Genomic DNA, 22,758 nt, shown 5'->3' with positions numbered 1-22,758 from the left:
CTCTGTCTACACCTGGAGCTGGGGAGGGCATGAGTCCCAGCTTGCGTAGACATGCTCGGGCTGGCTCTTGTTGAGTTCGTGCGCTAAAAACAGCCGTGTAGCCCCAGCAGCGCGGGCAGCCACAGCATAGGCTAAGTACGTACCCATGGGTCTGGGTGGATTTGCATGTGGGGACTAGGCCGTGCTGCCGCTCACCACTGCCCATGCTGCTGTGGCCAGACCACTATTGTGAGTGTGCACACTCAATGAGAATCTCTCTCTATGAACTGGGAATCACAGCACCAGCTCCAAGTGTAGATGTAGCCTACGTGCACCCAGCACAGCGGGGCCACGACCTGGTTGGCCCGTAGGCGCTACCGTAATATACATGTTAAGCCCTACACCAGTTTGCACCAGCAGAGGTCCTGGCCTGGCCCACAAGGTCTGGAGACTAAAGGAAACTTGGTCACCCAGCACAGAGTCTCTCTGTGGCTTTATTCCTAAGCCTTGCTGCGCACAGGGCTCAGGAAAGGCTCACCTTGACTCACCATGCAGCCATATGGTACAACCCACCTCTCCGGCTGCCTTCGCGAGTCCCTAACAAAATCCCAGATTCCACACAACAACATCTGTGCAGAGCAGGGGACAGGAAAGCTGGAGAGACAGACATCAGTATGATTTGCATTATGGGAGTGGCCAAGAGATGCCGGCAGAGACTTGGTCATTGCGCTGGGCACTGGCTGTTCCTAGGAACTTCCAATCAAAATACGCAAGACAGAGAAAGGGTGGGAGGGGAAATCGAAGCACAGAGCTGTGACATAATTGGCCCAGCTGGGATCGGAATACAGGTGGCCTGACTCCTAATCTAATGCCCTTCTCACTGAACCACACCACCTCTCAAGTCTTCTTGGATTCACATCAATACACTTGGAAGGGGCTCAGATACCATGGTGATGGGCACAAGCCAAGCCCCTTAAAGCTAGCTCCTGAGGGGGGAGTTCTGCCTCCACAGAGGCCCTTCTCGCCAATTACCAAGCAGCTGGTTCTTGGTGGGTTCTCTCTGCTTTATTTATTTATTATTGGGGCCTGTGGTCTCTCGCCCTGCTTCACTATTCCCTTCCAGACCCCAGGGAGAGATCTCAGCAGGGAGTTAACGCCGCATTCGCTGGAAATCACCTAGACCCTCTTCACCCTGTCACATTTCTTATCGGATTTCATTTCGCAAGGTACCACGAGCTCTTCTGCACCAGCAAGTCACCATCCATCATGAAAGCACAAAAGAAATTGAAAAGAGGGATCAAATCGACTAATTCTACATAGGCTTTGCTCTTAGTGTGACTCATGCACAACATGAATAGCAATCAGCCATAGCCCATCGCCACCCGTACAATGCAGCGATACAAAGAGGCTTACTTCTTTCCTTCAACAAATTACCAAGATTAAAGCCCGTTCCTGTGAAAGTATCCATTTCCACTGACGCTTGTGGTCAGCTTTGCCTTCTGCTGAAGATATGGAAAGGGTTAAAGACATACAAAGCACAGACAAACCTACATTTCCCCTCTTCTGGTCCCTTTGCCCCTAAAGCACTTCAGGTCTGAGGGTCGTTAGACAAATCCAGGGAGCATATTTTCAAAAGCAGCCTCTGACGTTGCACCAACAGTTCTTTCAATCTACTTCTTTGTGCACACACAAACGCCGATTGCCTGGGCAACTGCATTCAGACACGCAACTCCAAGCTTTTCGCATGCATAAAGACATAGGCATGAAAACTGTAGGCACAATTATAAGAGCCAGGTTGATGCCCTATTAAAGGCGTGACACCATGAGCTCCGTGCCATGGGAATAATCCACAAAAATACACCCTCAATTATAGTAGGGCTCTAGGAAAATGTGGGTAAAAGATATTAAAGATGTAAAAGTCTCCTATGTGAATGATCTTTTTCATACCTATCTCCATTGCTATGTATATTACATACCAAAACTAGATGAATAAAAACATTAAGGTTGAAAAGTCAAGCACTCATAATTTAGAAAGCATCAGACTTAACATTGCCTGTGCTACTTTAATTTGCCCCATCCTGTTTGTATGCATTCGGGTCGTCTTTAGTTACATGACCACATCCTCTATTCTTTCTGCAGGACAGACCCTGTTCTGGGATTCAATCAAGGTTGTGTAGTGAAAAAGGCTGTTGTCTGTAGGACCCTGGCCTCATTTGCGGCAGAAGTTGGAAGGTGTGTCGTGAATGAGGCAGGGAACTGCAGGAAGAGAAAAGATGATTTAATGCCCGAGGCAGGTGAATGCTCCCTTGGAGAACTGGATTCTATCCCTGCTTCTGCCACAGAATTCCGATATGATGCTAGGCAAGTTATTTAAACCAAACTTTTCACAAGCGGTCACGAATTGTGTGTTCCTCATTTTCTAGGTGCTTAACCTATTACTAGGAATTGAGCATCTAAAATCTACCAGGCAGTTTTGAAAATCCCAACCTACACATTTGCATTGAGAAATTCACTTTTCATTCTTTTACCAACCGCTTTGCGAGTACTCTTCACCCCCATGTCAAACAAACATTCGCGAAACCAGGTCAAGGTATTTCCCTCTCTGGCTGCATGATCAGAGCTCCAGACACTGCTGTGCATTTCCCTTTTGATAATTCGTGTACCTTCCTCCTAATAACTGTCAGACTTGGTAACTCTTAAGAGAATTGGGTTTGGGACCCTATATCAAGCTAGGAAACTTTGTATTTAGCCTCCTCTGGCTTTCTGCTGCTTATTTGATTCTTTGTCTAAGTGCAGGGCAAGCAGCAAGTAAGAAAAGTGTTCTGGGACTTGATACCACTGAGGTACAGAAGCCGCTGCTTTTCGTAACCAGCCAGGTCCACATCGAGGACAATCAGGCCGTTACTACGTGCAGAAAGAATTACCTTCCCAACTACGGTTGGGTTTACTAGTGCCACTAGAGCGATACTTCCTTGGAAGCAGAGACTGAAACAGCTCCGCCAGAACATACCGCCCGACATTTGTCAGTCTGTCTTCCCACACTGTGTGAGAGCACCGCTCCTTCTGCTGCATGGAATGCTCCGGCAGACACAATCAAGTTTCCCTCCATTGGGTATAGACTATTGTGCAAAATTGCTCTGCTGACATTTTACAGTGAATGCAACAATGTTTCCCTTTAGTACTTGCAGCTTAAGGCGGGAGAAAGCTCTGATGCTAGTGCACAAATGTGACCGTATGGCAGGCTACAGCTAGTTCTTAATGGCAAGGAACAGCAACAGGTTCACACGGCACGTTCCTTCTATGGAGTAGAGGGAGTTTACCATGTCTGCCTCATTAAGGACCTGTTTCAGAGCCTACTGATGTCAACTGGAATCTTCCACTGACTTCAGTTGTCTCTGGATCAGGCCCTAATCCAAAGGAACATTACACCAAGCCTCTGGCAATGACACTGATGCATCACACAAGGTAGTTAGCTCCATTCCCAGAAACATTGGGAATTGCCATTACAGGACACATTGCAGGTGTACAGGTTGATCTAAGGGTGTGCAGGGCTTATCCTCTAGTGCTAGTCCACTTGCTCAGGTGCGTTTTGTTTTGGGTTTTTTGTTAACAGTTACTACTGGAAAGAAATGTCACTGGAGTTAAAACACACCAATAAAAATATGCAAGTCAAATAACAGCAGCTATTAAATACTTGTGGCAACAGACATCACAACAATGCAACTTCCCTTGGTACTTGTCTGCAACCGGAGGAGTTTCAAACAAACAAACAAAAAAATCCAGGGGAAAGAAAATCTTCTGAAGAGCAGAAATCTACTTGTTTCCCTTGCCTTTATTAACAGCAGATCGGCAGGCTTTCCTGAAAGTAAATGAGAAAGAGACACCACAGCACTTTTGTGGTAAGACACTGACTGAGTGCTTTCTGGAATGATAAAACAAGCCATTTTAGGCCACAATCTATTAGCCTCCAGTTTAGTTCAATAGGATATTGATCCTGGCTGCAGATACCAGAAATGTGATTTATTTTCTAATTAACAAGTTCTAATGTCTAATTTTGACAGACAAAATGTCTATCATTGCTGGCAGCCACAACAACATCATCAAAAATGTTCCAGGATTTGGGCTCTGGTGTGGGGGAGAAGAGGCTGAGAAAGGGGTACGGCAGTTTGCAGAATATCTGTTGAGACAGGTGATCGGCTCATGTTCAAATTCACACAAAGGACGGGTTTGATAAAAGCACAGCACCCACTAGCCCTCTCTCCCTATGGAAACAGCTAATGAGAGCAAATCTGCTTTTTGCTTTTCTGGGTTTAAGCTGAAAATGAGATCAGGTTTTCCGGTGTTCGTCATTTATCTTTACAAAGAATACAGGATTAACAGAGGCGGGGTGTGTGTGTGTGTGTGTGTGTGTGTGTGTGTGTGTGTGTGTGTGTGTGTGTGTGTGTGTGTGTGTGTGTGTGTGACTTTCTGTACCACATCATATGTTTTCACAATCTCACAAACCTGAGAAATCAAAATCCATATATATTTAAAATTCATTTGAAGGTGAGCTTTGTTCTGTGCTTGCACTCTGAACGGAGTCTACCTTTTTATCTTTGCAATGAGAGGGGTTTGGAATGACCTAGGAGTTGTCTGGTTTGACAGTTGTGCACTTTCCATATAAGAGAAATTAATCCGTCTCACAAAGTATCAGTACGTATGGGGTAAGAAGAAAATAACTTGGCAACGACAGAGTTTGCCGTATGAGTGTAGCAAGAGTAATACTGTAGCACGCAGTCTATAAATATGTGAAATGCTGCATCAGCTGCACATTTACTACTGTAGGTCATTTTTATTATTTTCTGTAGCACACACACACACACACACACACACACACCATACCACAAGCATCTTTAAATAAACTGATCTGCTATCACCTTTCATAGAAAAGAAAAATTCAAGCTGAATTCGTGTCACCAACGAGCAAAATCTTCCCTGAAGAAATAATCAGGTTTGTTATTGGTAAACATTCTTCCTCAGTGACCTTTCTTTAAAGTCCTCTTGCGGGGATGTCATAATGATCTCTCTCTCTCTCTCTAACAAAATGGCTTGGCTTAAAGCTTCTTATGTATATGGGTTATTGGAGAAAAAAATGAGTGGGTAAATAAAGATATCTGAGCTAGCCAACAATGCCCAAACAACCATAAATTCTTGCCTTTTAGTCTAGAAAATGTGTAGCAAGAACGGTAAACTAAGAACCACCTGTTAATCTAGGAAATTGACCAGAGTACAAGAGTCTTCACAGAAAAATTAATTTAATATCCTGTGTGATGTTGCAGATCTTTCAACACCACTTCTGTCCCAGAGGTTCCTTCTTTTCATTACTGGTCTTTCAAACTCAGGCCCCAGTTCAGGAAGGTATGGACACTACATACCTAACTTTGAACACATGAGCAATCCCATTGATTTCAATGCTTGAAGTTCAGCATGCATGTAAGTACCATGCCAAAGAATCAGGGCCATAAGTTGTAATATTTACAGGTGATGTGAATTTCTTCAATGGAGACGGCTGCTATACTTGATTTCACTCAGTTTACTCTAAGTCTTCCCTGCACTGCTTGCCTGCTGGGAAGTCCATGTACAAGACAACTTCAATACAACCCAGCTAGTGCCACCACTGGAAACCAGAAGCCTTGACATTAACAGGATTGTACTTCAAAGGATTATACATGTTTGCAGATGACAACAGGATTCCTTATTACAGCTGTCTAATCAAACTGGTAATCCACAATTATATTCAGAGATCAAACAGCTCTGCAAGTACTTGCAATAGAAATTATAGCAATAAAATGCCCGTGTCGTGCCTACAGCATTACACATTCATTTATGATTCCATAGGCATGGCACGCGCCAGCCGTATTCCACACCCTGGAGCTAAATCCTGAGCAACTCGGTCACAATCAGGAAGCATTTAACACGGTGTGTTCTGATTTTGTGTTCAGATCTTTAAAAAAAGGTAAATCAAAAAACCGGCCCGTATAATCCAAAATATGGCCCCTATTCAGAAAAGCATCTGTATTCAAGAAAGCCCTTGTACTCTTAACTTTAAGCACATGTATAAGTACTTTTGGAGTCAATCAGACTTAAGTATATGCTTAAATGCTTTGTGGAATAAGGGTGAAATTAAACATGTGCTTAAGGGCTTTCCAGAATCGAGGTCTGTTTCTCCTTTCTTTACAAGGGTACGATGAGAAATAGGATGTGAAACATCCCATCATCATCATCGACTGTAGCAACTGCATTAATTCAGGTTTCATCCTGGTCCCCGCTAACAAATTCCTAGAATATGAGCCTGATTCTCCTTTTGGGCTCCAGTGAAGATACTCTTGATTTACTCCAGCGTCAGGAGAATCAAAGCGTACACATTTGTTTTCTTCTTAATGCATAAAAAATTCCCTTCAACATCTTGACAGTCACATCACATGGTACATTGAATAACAAATAGAACTATAGTCAGAATGCATCTAATATATATATATATATATATATATATATATATATATATATATATATATATGCATGCAGTTTCCTAACAGCACTCCATTCCACATCACATGCCAGGATACGGACATCAGAGAATGTATATTCCCCATGAGAATATACTCACAGTGCCAGAGAGAGGTATGTAAAACAAGTAGATATTAACACTAATGGGCTGATTCTGCAGTCTTCCATAGGCAAAACTCCCACTGAAATCAATCAGGTGTTTGCCTGCATAAAGACTGTATGATCAGATCCTCAATTAGGTCTTCAAAACCCTAATATCTATTTTGGACTTTAAGGGTACAGTTCATAAATCACTATGGATTCACAAGAACTCTTTAAACAAAGTTACTTTTCTAATCTCTCGCTGGCTAAACACACTATGGCAAAGTACATAACTGTGAACTATTATAACCTACAGCATAGGAACAACGCATGTTCAGCGTAGGTGCAACATACCAAGCCCAACAGATGTTTTTCAGCTAGACATGTGCATTACACAATTCAGGAAGCGCAAACAGAATTTTTAACTGTAGAGCTTTTGAGAACACTCAGCCTCTTTCTGTTATTCCTTTTAAAGCCACTTTTTTGTAATGGGTCAGCTTCATCTGTGGTGAAACTCCATGAAGTCTGATGGAGTTGCAGCTGTTTCAACAAAGACAAACTTTCACCCATCACCTTTGTCAGTGTTTCCTTTTGAAATCATTCCACCATTTCAGAGGAGGGTTTATTGAAACTAGAGTTTGAGTGCCTATTGGTAATTAGAACCTGGAAAAATGGGCATCTCAGAGCATCTGGGCAAGTTATGACAGTATGGATTTTAACAAGTCTTCAAAACTTCTTTTTAGGTCAGTTCAAATAATACTTCAAAAAACAGCTCATTCACCTATTATTTAAAGACAGTAAGTCCAGCAATGCACAACTTTACTACAGTACATATTTCAAATTCTTCACGGATCCAAGGTTAAAAAACAATATGAAACAAAGCAGCCTTAGAAAACTTGAAGCAATGGTAACAGTCACCTACCCTGTGAGGACAACGACAAAATCCATCACGTTCCAGCCGTTTCGGAGATAAGAGCCTTTGTGAAAAACAAACCCCAGAGCGATGATTTTTATACCAGCTTCAAAACAAAATATTCCAATAAAGTACGGCTCAGTATCATCCTGAAAGGAAAGGGAAAAAATTAGAGATGTCAAAGAGAGAGAGACATTTCTGTGTTTGCCTCAACTTGTACAACTAAAAATAATGTATTCAGTGTTCAAGTTTCTTAAGTGGAAACCCATATATAGTCATGTTACCAGACCTAAGGACATAGTAGTAAAAAAAAATAAAAATAAAAACTGTTCCATGAATATTTTTTTACATTCAAAAATAAATTGTGATTCAACATGTTTGCGAGTCTCATTTTCTTTTGCCGTGAATATCTGAGCATTCACGCTTCAGACGCCCAAGTAGTCATGCAAAGGGAATTTTAAGATCAAATATTCACCAAGCACAAAATTTCAACTTTGAGGTTAAATTGTACACTGCAAAGTTCTTCCCATGTTGGTGACTTACAAACACCATGCAGTCGGGGACCAGAAACAAAAGCACCTGACACATCGACAATCAGACCAGCATGGACTGCAAATATTGGGAACATATTATTTGCAAATGATCTGCAAACTGAAAATTAGTTGATGGGGAAATAAGTTGAACCGTGGAATAATTTGAGAACGTTATGACCTGATTGTGGACAATTCATTTTAATAAACGTAAGGCAAAATTCAACCAAGATTACTCTTTGTGAATGAATTGTTTAGCTTCATTTGATTTATAAATGCCTTCCCACTTCTTGTAATACTGCGTACAGATGTGGTCTCATCTCAACAAAGATTTACTGGCACTAGAAAAGGTTCAGAGAAGGGCAATTAAAATGATTAGGGGTTTGGAACAGGTCCCATATGAGGAGAGATTAAAGAGGCTAGGACTTTTCAGCTTGGAAAAAAGGAGACTAAGGGGGGGATATGATAGAGGTATATGAAATCATGAGTGGTGTGGAGAAAGTGAATAAGGAAAAGTTATTTACTTATTCCCATAATACAAGAACTAGGGGCCACCAAATGAAATTAATGGGCAGCAGGTTTAAAACAAATAAAAGGAAGTTCTTCTTCACACAGCGCACAGTCAACCTGTGGAACTCCTTGCCTGAGGAGGTTGTGAAGGCTAGGACTATAACAGCGTTTAAAAGAGAACTGGATAAATTCATGGAGGTTAAGTCCACTAATGGCTATTAGCCAGGATGAGTAAGGAATGGTGTCCCTAGCCTCTGTCTGTCAGAGGGTGGTGATGGATGGCAGGAGAGAGATCACTTGATCATTACCTATTAGGTTCACTCCCTCTGGGGCACCTGGCATTGGCCACTGTCAGTAGACAGGATAATGGGCTAGATGGACCTTTGGTCTGACCCAGTACGGCCGTTCTTATAATGATCCACCCCTCCCCCATCCTCCTCCAAAATCATTTCTTCCGTCAATTCTTCTTTCAGTAACTTTCTCCTCCATGGTGTCGCCACAGCTTCACTCATCTGAATTGTTGCCCTATATTTATTTTTGTTTAACTTTGTGATTAACTTGATCACAATTCAGGCAAAATTCCCATTCACTTCCCTTGGAGTTTTGCCCAATTAAGGACAATGGGACTAGGTTTTTAGGCCCTCCAACCCTGCAATGAGCTTTCCTGGGCTCACGAGGAGTTCACTGAACAATCAGAGCTTTATTCCGTCAGCTCATTGGGAGTAGGGGCCATGTTTTGTTCAGCACCACAGACATTTGTGGCATTGTCATATTAGATTATTTGAAGTAAAAATTAAGTATCAGAAAATTCTCTTCGGGGCCGAAGAGGAATGGCTGTGGCTGGCATTAACGTATAAGCTGGAGATAACAAAGGCAAAGACATTAGGTACAATTTTCAAAAGCACCTAAGGATATGTCTATACTGCCAACAAAATCCCCCACAGAAGCTAGTCTCAGAGCCGGAGTCTACAGACTCGGGATCCTGCTACGGCACTAAAAACAGCCGTCTAGACCTTCCTGCTCAGGCTGAAGAGCGGGCTGTGAAGCCTGGCAAGGAGGTTGGTCTCAGAGAAAAGCTCCAGCCCAAGTGGGAACATCTACACTGATATTTTTAGCCCTGTAGCATGAGCCCCCATCTGTAGACCTGGGCTCTGAAACTTGCTGCCGTAAGGTTGTTTTTTCCAATGTACACGCCTTAAGTGACTTAGCAGCCTATGTCCGGTTTTCAAAAAGGACAGATATTTGGAGCCTAAGACCCATTGACTCTGAGTGGACTGTAGGCTCACTTCATCCCTGGTGTCTAGCCATTTAAATCAATACAATTCCAGTGGGGATAAAATTTGGCCCAGTATTTTTGGGCAGGAACAGCAGCAGGTTTGACTCTCACACGTTAAGCGGTAAGGAAGTGAGATTGATCCAAGAATTTGTTTTGCAAGCATCAAAACTCTTGCTCAGCTCTCAAACCCCGCACATGCTCAGACTTTCCAAACAGGGTGTACCATAAACGGCCAAATTCTCACCAGTGCAGGAAGCAAGGAGCCACTCCCCTCCCAAACAGGTACATACACATCCTGCAAAAGCAGCATGAACATACATCCACATTCACACCAAGGATTCTTCACGGAGGAAATTGTCAAGTAATTGGAAAGAACGCCCATCTGAAAAACTCAGCAATCCATCGTTTTCCCAGAACTCCATGCTCCAACCCACCCACTCCATAGGAACAATTATCATAGGGATGTGTGTGCAGTTCCTATGGTTAAGGGCAAAGAGGGGTCAAACATTTCAAAATTTCAAACTCCCCCTCACGCTCCCGCAAAAAATCTCAAGTTTGTAGTGATACATTTTCATCATTTTTCAGCCAACTAACAGGGCACTTATCCCCCTGCTCCCAAAGTCCTAGGATGGAGTTTTGCAACACAAAGATCTAGAGGCTCAGACCCTATTAAAATTAACAGGAATTAAGCATCCAAATCCCCTAGATTGGCATGAAGACCTGATATTTGGGCTTTTTACTTTGCCTTCTTTCCTTCCTTAACTGTTTTCATAACTTGAGAAAGGGCAGACTGGATGGAGGGTATATCCCCCACCCATCTCTCCCCCAGAGTCTTTACCTGCTTTTATCCCTCACTAGCCACACCCCAAAAATCTATCCCTTCTATAGGGCAGGAAGCCTGTAGCTGGTTTCCTGTAATTCACATGTTTTTTCCTTCTTTAAGTTGGTGATTCTTAGATTTTTTCATACCAGGACCTCTGCTAAAGCTCCCAGACTCCTCTCCTAGTTAGCAACAAGTGAAAGGTGAGGGTCACCACCTGACTCTGATTTATGATTGCAGCTCACACCTCCAGACGGAGACCCTATAATTTGGAAAAAAACAAAAACAAACACTTTCTTCTTCTCGGTAACAGGAGCTGCACTGGTTTGGAGAAGAGACTCCAACATGGAGGACAGCTCACATAAGCTCCAATTCAGCAGAATGTCTAATAAACCGGACACCAAAAGAGGGATGTTCCTTGAACCATAAAGAAGGGGGGGGGCACAGTCATCTTGGAGCCAAGAAGGGGAAACTAAGGCACAGCTACTGCTTCAAGCTCCCCTTCTCAGCTCCCCCATGAACACACACTCAGAGACCATTTCTTTTTCAGGGCCTGGTTTCCTAGACCCACACAATAAGTATAAGCATTTCCCCCCCACAAAATAGGGCTTCACAAATAGTCAGCCCCCTCTGGGCTTAGCCCACCCTCAATCTCAGGATCCTCTACAACCCAACAGACAAACAGTGCCCTGTCTCCCCTACCAGCAGGGTCTGCCCCCTCAAGGCTTTCTAACCCATCAACCACTCGCCTGGCTACTCTGGAGAGCCCCACCCTCAGGCTCCTCTAGTACCTGGCTTCTGTCCCAGTCCATCTGCTCAGCTCCTGTGAGGAGCCCTTCCCCTACTCTAAGACTCTACCACTACTTCAGCAGCAGAAAGCTTTATATCTGGGGTCCTGTAGGTCACATGCTTATTCTGAGTCATGTGGCTTGTGACCGCCAGCTCCCAGCTTTAAAGGGCCATCGCCCATAAGACACACTACGGTGCCTACATGCACCCAAGGACCAGTCCTCTACTAGAGGGCCTTATAGGATAAGTCCCTCCCAAAGCTAGGGAGAAGGGGAAGGAAGTCCTTGGCAGCTCCAAGGGGGTTGGGGGGAAAGAGGATCCGAGCTGGGTTCATGTCTTTGCTGAAAAGAAAAAACAAACACACACCGCTGGGGTGGGGGCTGGAAGGGGAGGTCTCTTCTGATGTGTGGGGGGGCCTCTCTTCTTCAGACCCCCTTTCACCAATTGCCATGGTTTCAGCCCAATGAGACCTGTCTCTTCCCTCTGGCTGACAACTCAGCAATGCTGCTGTCAGTCAGGGAGATGCCTTCAGATCATCATCTATCCCAGTGGTGTCCAAACTGTGGGATGCGCCCCCCTAGGGGAGCACGTAGGAATGTTTGATGGGGCCCAGGCCAGCCCCCACGGGGGGGCGGAGAGGGAGCGCCACCCAGCCCCACTCTGCTCCAGCCCCACCCCAGCCACGGCTTCGCTCCCAGCCACGGGCCTCAGTCCCTGGCTCCCAGCCCAGCTGTGCCTCTGCTCCCAGTCCCGGCCAGGGCCCGTCCACAGCTCTGCTCCTGGCCCCAGCCCTTTCCCCAGCTTCAGCCCCCTACCATGGCCCATCTGCAGCTCTGCTCCTGGCCCTAGCCCCAGCCTCCAACCACGGCCTGGCACATGGCTCCGCTCCCAGCCCCACCCCCAGCCTTGTCCCCTGGCCACAACCCCACTCCCAGCCCCAGACCCACCCCCATCTGCGGCCTCAGCCTCTGACTCCTGGCCTGTCTGCGACTGTGGTCCCAGCCTCGCAGCCCCCTTACGTCTGTCCGCATCCCCCCACACCTGGGAGTTGCAGCCTCGGCTCCCCATCGCAGCTCCGGGGGGTGGGGGTGGAGAGGGATAAGGGGGGGCATGATGTGAAAAGTTTGGGGACCACTGCTGTAGCCCCATTCAGCCTTTCCCTGGAGGGTGGGGTGAATCCACAACCCTGGTGGGACATTGGGGTGGCATCTATGTGCTCAGAGGGGACCCTTGACAACATTCCCTACCAGGGCAGAATTCTGGTGGAGAAGTTGGCCATAAAATGTGCCAGCAGGCTGTTGATTGTGGACGCAGCCGTGACTGGGCCAGACACACAGATTAATAAATACGTTTCAGATCGGAAACCAGCTCTGATTCTGGAACGTTATCACTATTCCCGGTTCATTTCCTGATGTCGTTCCTTGGGCTCTGGATGACAAATGGAATAGGTTTGGGTGTGCTGGTAAATAGAGGCTTTGTACAAACAGAGGTTAATCTGAGAAGCTTGCGGATGCCTGCACTGAATGCCTGTGGCCGGGATAAAGAATGAAATCCATTAGCCAAGTTAAAAATCTGCCATGTTGAATAACAGAGCAGCCAGCTTTGCCCCACCTTCCCATCAAAAACATCCCGAAAACCCAAGCGTGCGCAGTCTGCCAGAGCATCCCCAGGTAGAAACCTCCTGTGTCTTACAAGCAAGCGTAGACACTGTGTACACCGAGGTCCATATGCCCGGCAAAGCAGGGAGCAAAGCAGTGTGTTATAGCCAGAGGAGGCTGGAGAGGCCCTGGAAAGGGAAAGTGTGACCAGGAGGAATCATACCACGGCATCACGTAACTGCCACCAGTTCTGTGCTGCTTACATGACAGCCCCAAATTGCACGCAGCCGCCCCGAAGAGGAATCAAGGAAGATCCTTGGTGTCTAGGCAAGTCTAGCTAAGAAAACCAGCCTTGGATCTGCTGAAACCTTGCAGACATTAACGCTGACGTGGGCGGCATTAGCTCCTCCCACAGGCCCTGTGAAAACCCAGCTGAAGGATCCCGTGGACGCAGGGGAAGGGAATAGGGCAACCCATGGTAGCACCGCAGTAGAGCTAGTGAGCGGGACTGCCATTGGTAGGGAAGCCCAGAGCCCTGTGAAAGCAGGGAAACAACTAGAGCTGGACGGAAAACTTTACACCAACAACATTTGAACAAAACTAAATGAAACTTTGGAAATTTTTGCAATTCTTCCCTTCCCCCGCCCCCTTTCCGGCACACTCTACAAACAACACATGTATGCTCCAAGAATCCATTGGGCTCGGGTTCTTTGTGTTGTAGGAGTATTTACCTGGCCAGCCCTCTCTCCCTTCTGCAGTGCTGTTGAGTCCCATTCCCAAGGGGTGATCTGATCATTGTTTCAGCTAACAACCCCCATGCCACCGTACTAGCGATCTTGGTTTAATAAACGTGGGAGGGGGAAGATGTGGCCCTAAGTCCTTACACCAGAAGGGCCAATTCTTAGTCGCATTGAAGTCAATGGTAAAACTGCCACAGGTTTCAATGGGAATGGGATCAGGATTTGGCCCCAGGTATCAAAAATGAGAGGGCAGTTCTTCTCACTATGTGGTTTATGGTGCATCTGACATTAGTTGTTTAGCATTTTTGACTGCAACAGCTTATGCTCTGCAGGAGAAACGGGAAGCACATTCAAGATGCATCACAACTAGAGCTGGCTAGGAAATTTTCACCCTAAAATGCCATTTCTTCCCAACTGAAACTGTTCACAAAAACTGTGTCAGGTTCAGTGACACACCCAGCTTGAAACAGTTTGGGTAAAGGGATTCTCACACTGGGAAGCTTCTGTTTTTTCAGTCAAAAGGACTCCTCGTTGCAAAACGTTAGTACATTTTCACTAAAGAAAAAAAAAAGTAAAAGAAGGGGGAAAAGGTTGAAATGAAAATGAAACACTTCAGAATTATTGAAATAAAATATTTTTATTGACCTGAACAGAACAAAAAAAAAAAAAAAAAAAAAAGAGTTGCAGTCCCCTGCGTTGGGACGGGGAAAATGTGTTGAAAATTGTTGTGGAAATAGGAATACCATTTCCTGCCCAGCCCTGGTTGTGACCCCCTGCAGAAAAATTGGAAAACCAACAAAAACTATTTCTCATTAGCAATACTTTTTTTTTTTTTTGCAACACACTTTGAGGCTGAAAGAGCTAATCTAACCTCAAAACATTATCAATGTGACTCTTCGGTAAGGCCTTTAGAATGGAAATTAATTGGCAACCTTAACTATAGCTATCAAAACACTAATTAAAATGGCCCCCTGGCATGTCTGCACCGCACACTACGGGTATGCCTACACAGGGATCAAAACCTGGGGCAGACCCATGGCAGCTGATTTGCCCTAGGTCTACACTACGGGGTGGTGGGCGGGGTCGACCTAAGATACGCAACTTCAGCTACGCGAATAGTGTAGCTGAAGTTGCGTATTTTAGGTCAACTTACCTGGCTGTGAGGACAGCGGCGAGTCGACCGCTGCTGCTCCCCCGTCGACTCCGCTTCTGCCTCTCGCTGTGGTGGAGTTCCGGAGTCGACGGCAGAGCGATCGGGGATCGATTTTATCACGTCTACACTAGACGCGATAAATCGATCCCCAATAGATCAATCGCTACCAGCCAATCCGGTGAGTGGTGAAGATGTGCCCTTGGGCTCACAGAGCTCGGACTCTGGGACTGAAAAATTGCTGTCTAGATGTTCAAGCTCAGGGTGAAGTCCAAGCTCTGGGACTTATGAGGGTGGAGGGTCCCAGAGCTCAGGCTCCAGCCTGAGTCCAAATGTCTATACAGAGATTTTTAGCCCCACAGCCAGAGTCTTGCAAGACCAAGTCAGTTGACCCAGGCCAGCCATGGCCATGCAGTGGGTCTTTTATCCATGTGTAGTCATATTCTAAGCCTGGGATCTGACTCAGGATTGAGCCCAAGCCCCACTTCCACCCATGCACAAATCAGTCAGACTTGGGGCATTAAGCACTCAGGACCTGGGTCCTAGAACCCTGCTAGGCAGGTGGGTCCAAGCCCTGTCATTTTTCAGTGTGGACACAGCTCAAGCCACTAACCAGAGTCAAAAGGTCTGCGTAGTGCAACATGAACGCATTAGCATGGCTGTGCGACCTCACCCCAGCAATTGTAAACCCAAGGTTACAATGCAGTGTGGATGCTCAAGCATGGGCTTGGAAACACCGAATCCACAAGCCCAGGTCCCACAGATGCAGGCTTAGTATGCAGTGTAGACACACCCATAATAAAGGCTGGCTCAGGGTATGTCTACATTGCGCTAAAAGACCTGCGGCTCCAAGTCTCAGAGCCTGGGTCAGCTGACTTGGTATCGCAAGGCTCGGGCTGCGGGGCTATAAAATGGCAGTGTAGACATTCGGGTTCAAGCTGAAGACCCTCCCCTTTACAAAGCCTCGAAGGCCAGGTTCCAGCCCAAGCCCGAACCTCTACAATGCAACTTTATAGTCCCAGAGCCCAAGCCCCACAAGCCTGTCAGCTGACCTGGGCCAGCCACTCATGCTGCAGGTCTTTTATCACAGCGTAGACTCACCTTTTGAGACATTGCTGTCCACTATCAGTGGGTCAAAAACCTAGGGATCAACTCGTACTCCACCAGTCAGTAAGAGCTGGCAGTGCTGGAGAGACTCATCGGAACGGGGTGAGTTTTATGCCACACATTGGTGAGCCTCTGGCTCACTAAGGAGTAACGCTCACAGCAACTGGGCAGGAATCCCAGAAGGACAACACCTGCAATGAGGAACCTTGAGGAAAGGTGTTAAAATGATGAGGGGGGGAAAGACCAATAAAATGCTCCTCTCAGATTTAGACATAGCATCGAACCCCATCCTCTCGCCCCCCTCTTTTACCCCCAATCTAGAAAAATGTAGGGACAGAAATAAGATTTGCTAATTGTGCCCCTGGTTGCTTGGAATAATCCATCACTGAAGAGTAAGGGTACATCTTCACTACCCGCCGTATCGGCAGGTAGCAATTGATTTATCCGGGATCGATATATCGCGTCTCATTAAGATGCGATATATCAATCCCCGAACGTGCTCATCGTCGACTCCGGAACTCCACCAGAGCGAGCGGCGGTAGCGCAGTCGACGGGGGAGCCGCGGCCGTCGATCCCGCACCGTCTGGACCCCAGGTAACTCGATCTAAGATACTTCGACTTCAGCTACGCTATTCGCATAGCTGAAGTTGCGCATCTTAGATCAATTCCCCCCCCCCCTTCCAGTGTAGACCAGCCCTTAGGAGTGCGCTTAGGCTAGGAAATCATTTTGTCCCTGTGCTGGTTCATATTTTTAGGAACTCCAAGGGAAAAATCCAGCATTTATCCAGCCCTTAATCTTTACAGAGGCAAAACTTCCACTGAAGTCAGATGGGTCCCAGCCAGTGCCTTCATCACAAAACCATCCTTCCCCAAGTAATAAATTCCAAGACTGATAACAATACAAACTCACAGAATGGTAAAAAGGTTGGGCATGTATACACGAGTTCCTCTTTTTCCTTCGCTCTTTTCAACTAGATGGGGGGGTGGGGAAATCAATACGGATACAATTAAGGAAGTTCATAGGTTTGTGGAGTGCCTAGCACAATGGGATCCTGGTCCATGAATTGGCTGCTAAGCACTTTGCTAATATAAATAAATAATAGGCACTCCCAGGTCAACTTGCACAAGAAAAAGGTGGGTTCAATAAATGACCCTGGATACCTTTCCAGTTCTATCACCTATGATTGTATTCCTTTGACTAAAGAATTATTCAGCTCATCACCACTGCTCATCGCCATGTGCTATTCTAGAGATCATGTCCTGCAAAGTCTAGGAAACTAACAACCATAGATCAGAATCTCCTTCATTTCCTAGCTTTTGGTCCTAAGCCTAATATTACTTTAGTTTGCATCATTTCATTTATACATGTAAAACACAGATGGATTCAGATTTAGTCCCCCACCAAACAGGCACCAATATCCATTCATTCCAGCTTGGAAGTCGCTCCAGTTTGCGTAGAGTAAGAAAAAATGAAACCAAACACTGCCCATTTTGTCAGCGGGTGATAAGAAATGAAAGGATCGTTTTGAAGCTATTCTTATTTTCCATTTGAAATAATGTAATTGACTCATTACCATAAAGCCTGCTGGTAAATTACTTTTCTTTGTAAGCTGGTTTCTTTTTGGAAAGATCGTAAAATTTTCTAAATCCAAAGAGTTTGGCATTGAGAGGTCCCCCACAACGCATCTTCAGTAGGACGATATCTGAAGAGTAAAGAAAACCCTCTGTATTCTATACAGAATACTGGGGGAAATGACCCAAGAGAGTCATTCGGTTCTACATATAGTACTGAAGCCTTTGGAATTCTCTTCCCACCTTGGTCTGTAACAGCCTGAGTTTGTTGGTCTTCAGGGGTCCAACTTTTCTCCCTTGACTTTAAGAAGATGGGCAGGGCTGGCTAGTAGTGGTGCGCAATTCTGGTGGGGGTCGTATAGAGAGCATCATTTATTTTTGTTATATTCATTTTGTGGCTGGTTATTCGTTTTGGCCTTAGGGTAACTGATGGGTCTGTTTATTTATACATGTACAGTAAAAGCTTTCTTATCCGGCATCTTGGTGGAATGGGAGGTGCTGGTAAGTCAAAAATTCTGGTTAACTAAGAAGGAGGGAATTTGGGTGTGGGAGAGGGCTCGGGGCAGGGGGTTGCGGTGCAGAAGGGGATGCAGGTTGCGGGCTCTGGGAGGGAGTTTGGATGCGGGAGGGGGCTCGGGGCAGGGGGTTGCAGCACGGGAAGGGATGCAGGTTGTGGGATCTGGGAGGGAGTTTGGGTGCGGGAGAGGGCAGGGGGTTGGGGCGCGGAAGGGGATGCGGGTTGTGGGCTCTGGGAGGGAGTTTGGGTGCGGGAGGGGGCTCAGGGCAGGGACTTGGGGCACAGGATGGGTTTCAGAGTGCCGGATCCAGGCAGTATTCACCTCGAGTGACTCCCTGCAAGCAGTGACACATCCCTGCTGCTCTTAGGTGGAGGCACTGCCAGGCAGCTCTGCGTGCTGCCTCCACCCACAGGTGCCGCCCCCGCAGCTCCCATTGGCCGCAGTTCCTCAGGGCAGAACAGGGACAGCGCATGGAGCCCCTGTGGCCATTCCTCTGCCTAGGAGCAGCAGGGACATGTCGCTGCTCCCGGGAAGCCAGGCGAAGCCAGGTAGGGAGCCTGCTGGCCCTGCACCAACTGGACTTTTAATGGATATCTGCGCCTGGTTTCTAGAGCTTTCCGGTTGGTAAAGTGCTGGATAACACAGCTTTTACTGTATCTTTAAAAGATTGCTACGGGCATCCAGCACTGGGTGGGTCAGTTCTCTTTTATCACAGAATAGTAAAAACCTAAATAAATAAATGCAACTCACCAATCTCTCCGACATGGGTGTCTTGTCATCCTCTGGTAGATGCTGCTCCAAAGCCAGAACAATGCAATTGGCTATGATTGTCGCTAAAATCATGTATTCAAATGGAGTAGGGCCAATAGTTAAAGAAGAAACTCGCTGACACAAGGAGAATTTCAGCAAGAAGAAGAATCCCATGTATTCTTATTACACGTCTACAGATGTTGATCATTCAAGTGGCATTGGTGTCTCCTGGAAATCCTCAGCCAGGTTTTCTCTGAATCATACCTCAGGCCCTTCTAGGGGTGTCTTTGGGAAGTTTTTAAGAAATCAATTCCCTTCTTTGGGAACCAGTGATTTAGATTTTGTCACCCAAAATCCCTCTATAAATTCTGGGTTTCTCGTCTTCTTTTTCCAAGAGCAAACAGGACGTTTTGATTTTAAAAAAGACTGACAATATAAAGTGCCCCCCAAGAGACAGTAAAATTGGATGTCCCCTGCTGAATTATGGGTTAGTAATTCTCTGGCATTTAAATCTAAGCATGTTATGTAAATAAGTAAATGACAGGTTAGGGAACTTAGATTTCAAGCCTTCTCTCTAGGTCTGAAATATGAATTACTGACGGAGTGCCATGCCAGATCAAAGTTATTCAGTGCCTGATAGGTGTGAAGGGAAACCAGCTTCACAGGCTAGTAAAGCCAGCTGGAAATACTGTACCTCTGCCTTTCTCTCTCTCTCTTTCTCATCTCACCTGCACATGAGCAAACCCTGGGCTGACTCCAGCACTGAAGAGTAGCTCAGAGTGGTGGGTAACGCTTCTCCAGCACCGTGGAGAGCTCCCCTGGGCAAGGACAGGGCCTGGCAGTTTCACCACAAGCCAGTCCTTTCATGGAGCAGGTTACTTGATTCACTCCAGAGAGCATCCTTGGCAAGTACCATACATTGAACTGGTCTCTGGCCTGAGCTGGAACTTCCCCAAGGAAAGTGGGGTTTGCGGACATTTTGTAGCTCTGGGTTTCCTGCTGACTCTAGGGTTTCTATAGTGTGTCCGTTTCCTTTCCTTAGTGGTAAAGGAGAAGGAGGGGGAGGTGGCGAGACTGCCCCTGGGGCTTTTGCTGCTTGTTTATTCCAGGCTGGATTGCAGCTCCCCTCCCTGTGTTTCCTAACATTAACCGAGAGATCACTGTGGGGAACGTATATTCCCCAAACCAGCGCATTCCCCTCCCACCAGCCACCCTTGGAGTTCAAGCTGGGGAGCTGGGCTCCTGGCAAGTGCAAGGGTTGCTAGGAGGCAGAGAGGAGGCCTTGCTGCTGGTAGCCAAGGATTAATAGGTGTGTGATTTCAGATGAAATGAAAACAACAGGCTCCCCGGAGATTCCCCAGTGCAATGCATTCCTGCTGGTGCACATCAGCCACTGCACACACACACCCTGGCAACCTAAACCTCAAAGGAAGAGTCGGGCTCCCTTTGCCAAGCATTTAGCTCCCCACCGCATGCATCATACCAGAAACAGACCCCCCCCCTTCCCAGCGAGGTCTCTGCAGTTCACTTGCTCAGGGAGCTGGTTCTGGGATGAAAAGCATCTGCCCCTTCCTCAGTACAGCCACGGACCGCCTCTTCGCGTCCTGCCTCACTCTGCCACTGAGCATTTCAAAAACAAACCAAAGCAAACCCCAAGCCCAGGCGCGCCTGATTCCGGGTAGTCCAAGCGCGAGGGCGAACGTCAGTTCCCATTGGAACAGCCTGGCCAAGGTGGGGTGCTAAAACCAGGCTGCAACAATTGTGTATTGGTGAGATGTCAGTCAGGAGACCTTGACTATCGCTGTCCCTAGCACTAGCTGAAACGCCAAGGTGTCACCATTTTACCTCACAGTGCCCTCCTGCAGAGAGAGAGAGAGAAAGGCTAAAATATTAAAATAAGAACCATCATTTACCCTCAGATCCCTTTGCACGGCTCTAAATCGCATGAAATGTGCGTGCATAATACACGCACACAAAGACAAATACATGTATTTCACACCCCTATTACACACCCATTTATTATCTTCAAACACCCCCCCCCCGATATTACAAACAAGTTCTATTACAGATACCCCCCCATATCATCCCCATACACCCAGCTCTAGACTGGGCACACACAGCACAGTTATATGCTCCCTAGATCACACACCTCTGTATTATACACAGACACACCCACACACCCCAAGCTTTTATTACCCCCAGACTCACCCCGCCCTGTTTGATCCCTCCCCCACACACACACACACACACCCCTCCCCAAAAGGATATGGCCATTCGGTTATCCTCTTGGCGTATTTCCGAATAACGTTATCCTCGCTGAAGATGAAGAGGGATCTGTTGACGGTGAAGCAGTTCTGTTTGACGGGGATGGGGTTGTAGAGAGCCATCGTCCTGGCTCTCTGGGCCATCGACTGCTTGTACATCCTTTGGCCGGGTGGAGGGCCACCTTGCCGGCTGCCCCCTCGTCCAGCCCCGGCCGGACCGCCGCCTCCATAGCGGGTGGGCAGATCATCTCCGAACCGAGCCATTCTCGCAACGCACAGAGCCGGGCGCTACAATCCACACTGGCAGCCGAGGCAGGGGGAAGACGCATCCCAGCACCCAGGACTCTCCCTCCTGGGGCCTCGCTGCTGGGAGGGCAGGAAGGGGCGGGGGGCGTCTCTGCTCCTCCGGCTGCAGCTGGGGAGGGGACGCCGCAGAGGGAACGGTAGGAACCGGCCGGTCCAGCCAGCCACGCCGCGCTCCCCGCCCGGCGGAAGGGAGTGGAGAGGGCTGCGCTCAACTTCCCACCCAGGTGCCTTCCCTCCAGACCAGCCTCATGCTTCTCCCGATCCAGGCGGCTCTCCCGGGGGAGGGCGATGGCTCTCCGGGCTGGGGAGGCAGGAATCCGAGCTCTCGTCCTCCTTCCCCTTCCTCTCCTCCGGCCTTCTCGCTCTTCCTCCCTCTCCCCGGGCGGCCGGGGCTTTCCTCCCCTCCGGCGGTGGCCAGGGCAGGCAGCCAGAGCGCGGCGCCGGAGAGACTCCCTGAGTCACCGGCAGCTCGAATGGAAACGTTCAGAGTAACCAGTTTGTGGAACCTCAGCCCCCTATAAGAGCCCGGCCCGGTGACTCCCCTCAGCCAATCAGCTGCGGCAGCTCCACCCAGGCCAATACAACCCCTGGAGAGAGCGAGAACCAAGATTTTCTCCCCCCCCCGGCTTCATTGCCAAGCCCTGGCAGAGTCCTGGATGCATGGCAAGGGGGTGGGAAGGGCCATTCGCTCCCCCCCCACACACACACACACCCTGCCCATCCGCACCCCAGTGATGGGGGGGTGCAAAGAGGGGTGGGGACTTGGATCCATGCCATAGAGATGCCCCAATACATGGTTAAGTTCCCCCTCCCCACCCTCCACCCTGACATGATACCAGCGTCTGCCCCTGCCAGCAGAGGACACACTACGGTGGGCAAGGAGTTAGCAGCCCTGGAGGGGCGGTGCCGGGGCTGAACGGGGGCTAGCTAGAAGTTTTGGGGGGGCAGAACCGAGAAGCAGGTGGCCCCACGCGCGGGCGCGCCCCGGCCAGCTGTGAGCTGTCCAGCTGCTGCAAGGCTCGCCCCGAGCGGGGCAGGGGGGGCTTGGGGAGCCGCCCCGCCTGGGTCACACGCGCCTGGCTTCAGCTGGAGGAGTCCTGCCAGGATCGCCCCGTGCCCGCCTGGCATCGGCCCCTGCCCGCCGGCACCCAGGACGCGCTGCGAACTTTCCGAGCCCGGCCGGGCCGAAGGGTTTGGCCACACACAGGGGCAAACGCCAGATTGGAGAAATCGGACTCATCGCACAAAGGGCTGGGCTGAGCCCGCTGGGACGTTATGAACTCAGCCTTACCGGGGAGCTGGTCCTGTA

At 47.8% G+C, this 22,758-nt stretch overlaps 1 protein-coding gene across 1 annotated transcript in view; it reads right to left on the bottom strand.

Annotated features, from left to right (window-relative positions):
- Positions 1 to 21,945, bottom strand: part of CACNA1B (calcium voltage-gated channel subunit alpha1 B) — a 509,994-nt gene extending 488,049 nt beyond the window's left edge. Inside the window, exons 1-3 of the mRNA XM_065571905.1 lie at positions 21,148 to 21,945; positions 18,880 to 18,985; positions 7,529 to 7,668 (exon numbers count right to left, since the gene is read on the bottom strand). Of these exons, the coding sequence (XP_065427977.1) occupies positions 7,529 to 7,668; positions 18,880 to 18,985; positions 21,148 to 21,407 (506 nt within the window). The 5' untranslated portion in view covers positions 21,408 to 21,945. The remainder of the gene's footprint in view (positions 1 to 7,528; positions 7,669 to 18,879; positions 18,986 to 21,147) is intronic.
- Between the last annotated feature and the right edge of the window lie 813 nt (positions 21,946 to 22,758).

The sequence above is a fragment of the Chrysemys picta genome, chromosome 18 (assembly GCF_011386835.1).
Source record: "Chrysemys picta bellii isolate R12L10 chromosome 18, ASM1138683v2, whole genome shotgun sequence".
NCBI lineage: Eukaryota > Metazoa > Chordata > Testudines > Emydidae > Chrysemys > Chrysemys picta.
Note: the sequence above shows the minus strand (reverse complement) of the source record. Positions and strands in the feature narration are given on the sequence as shown.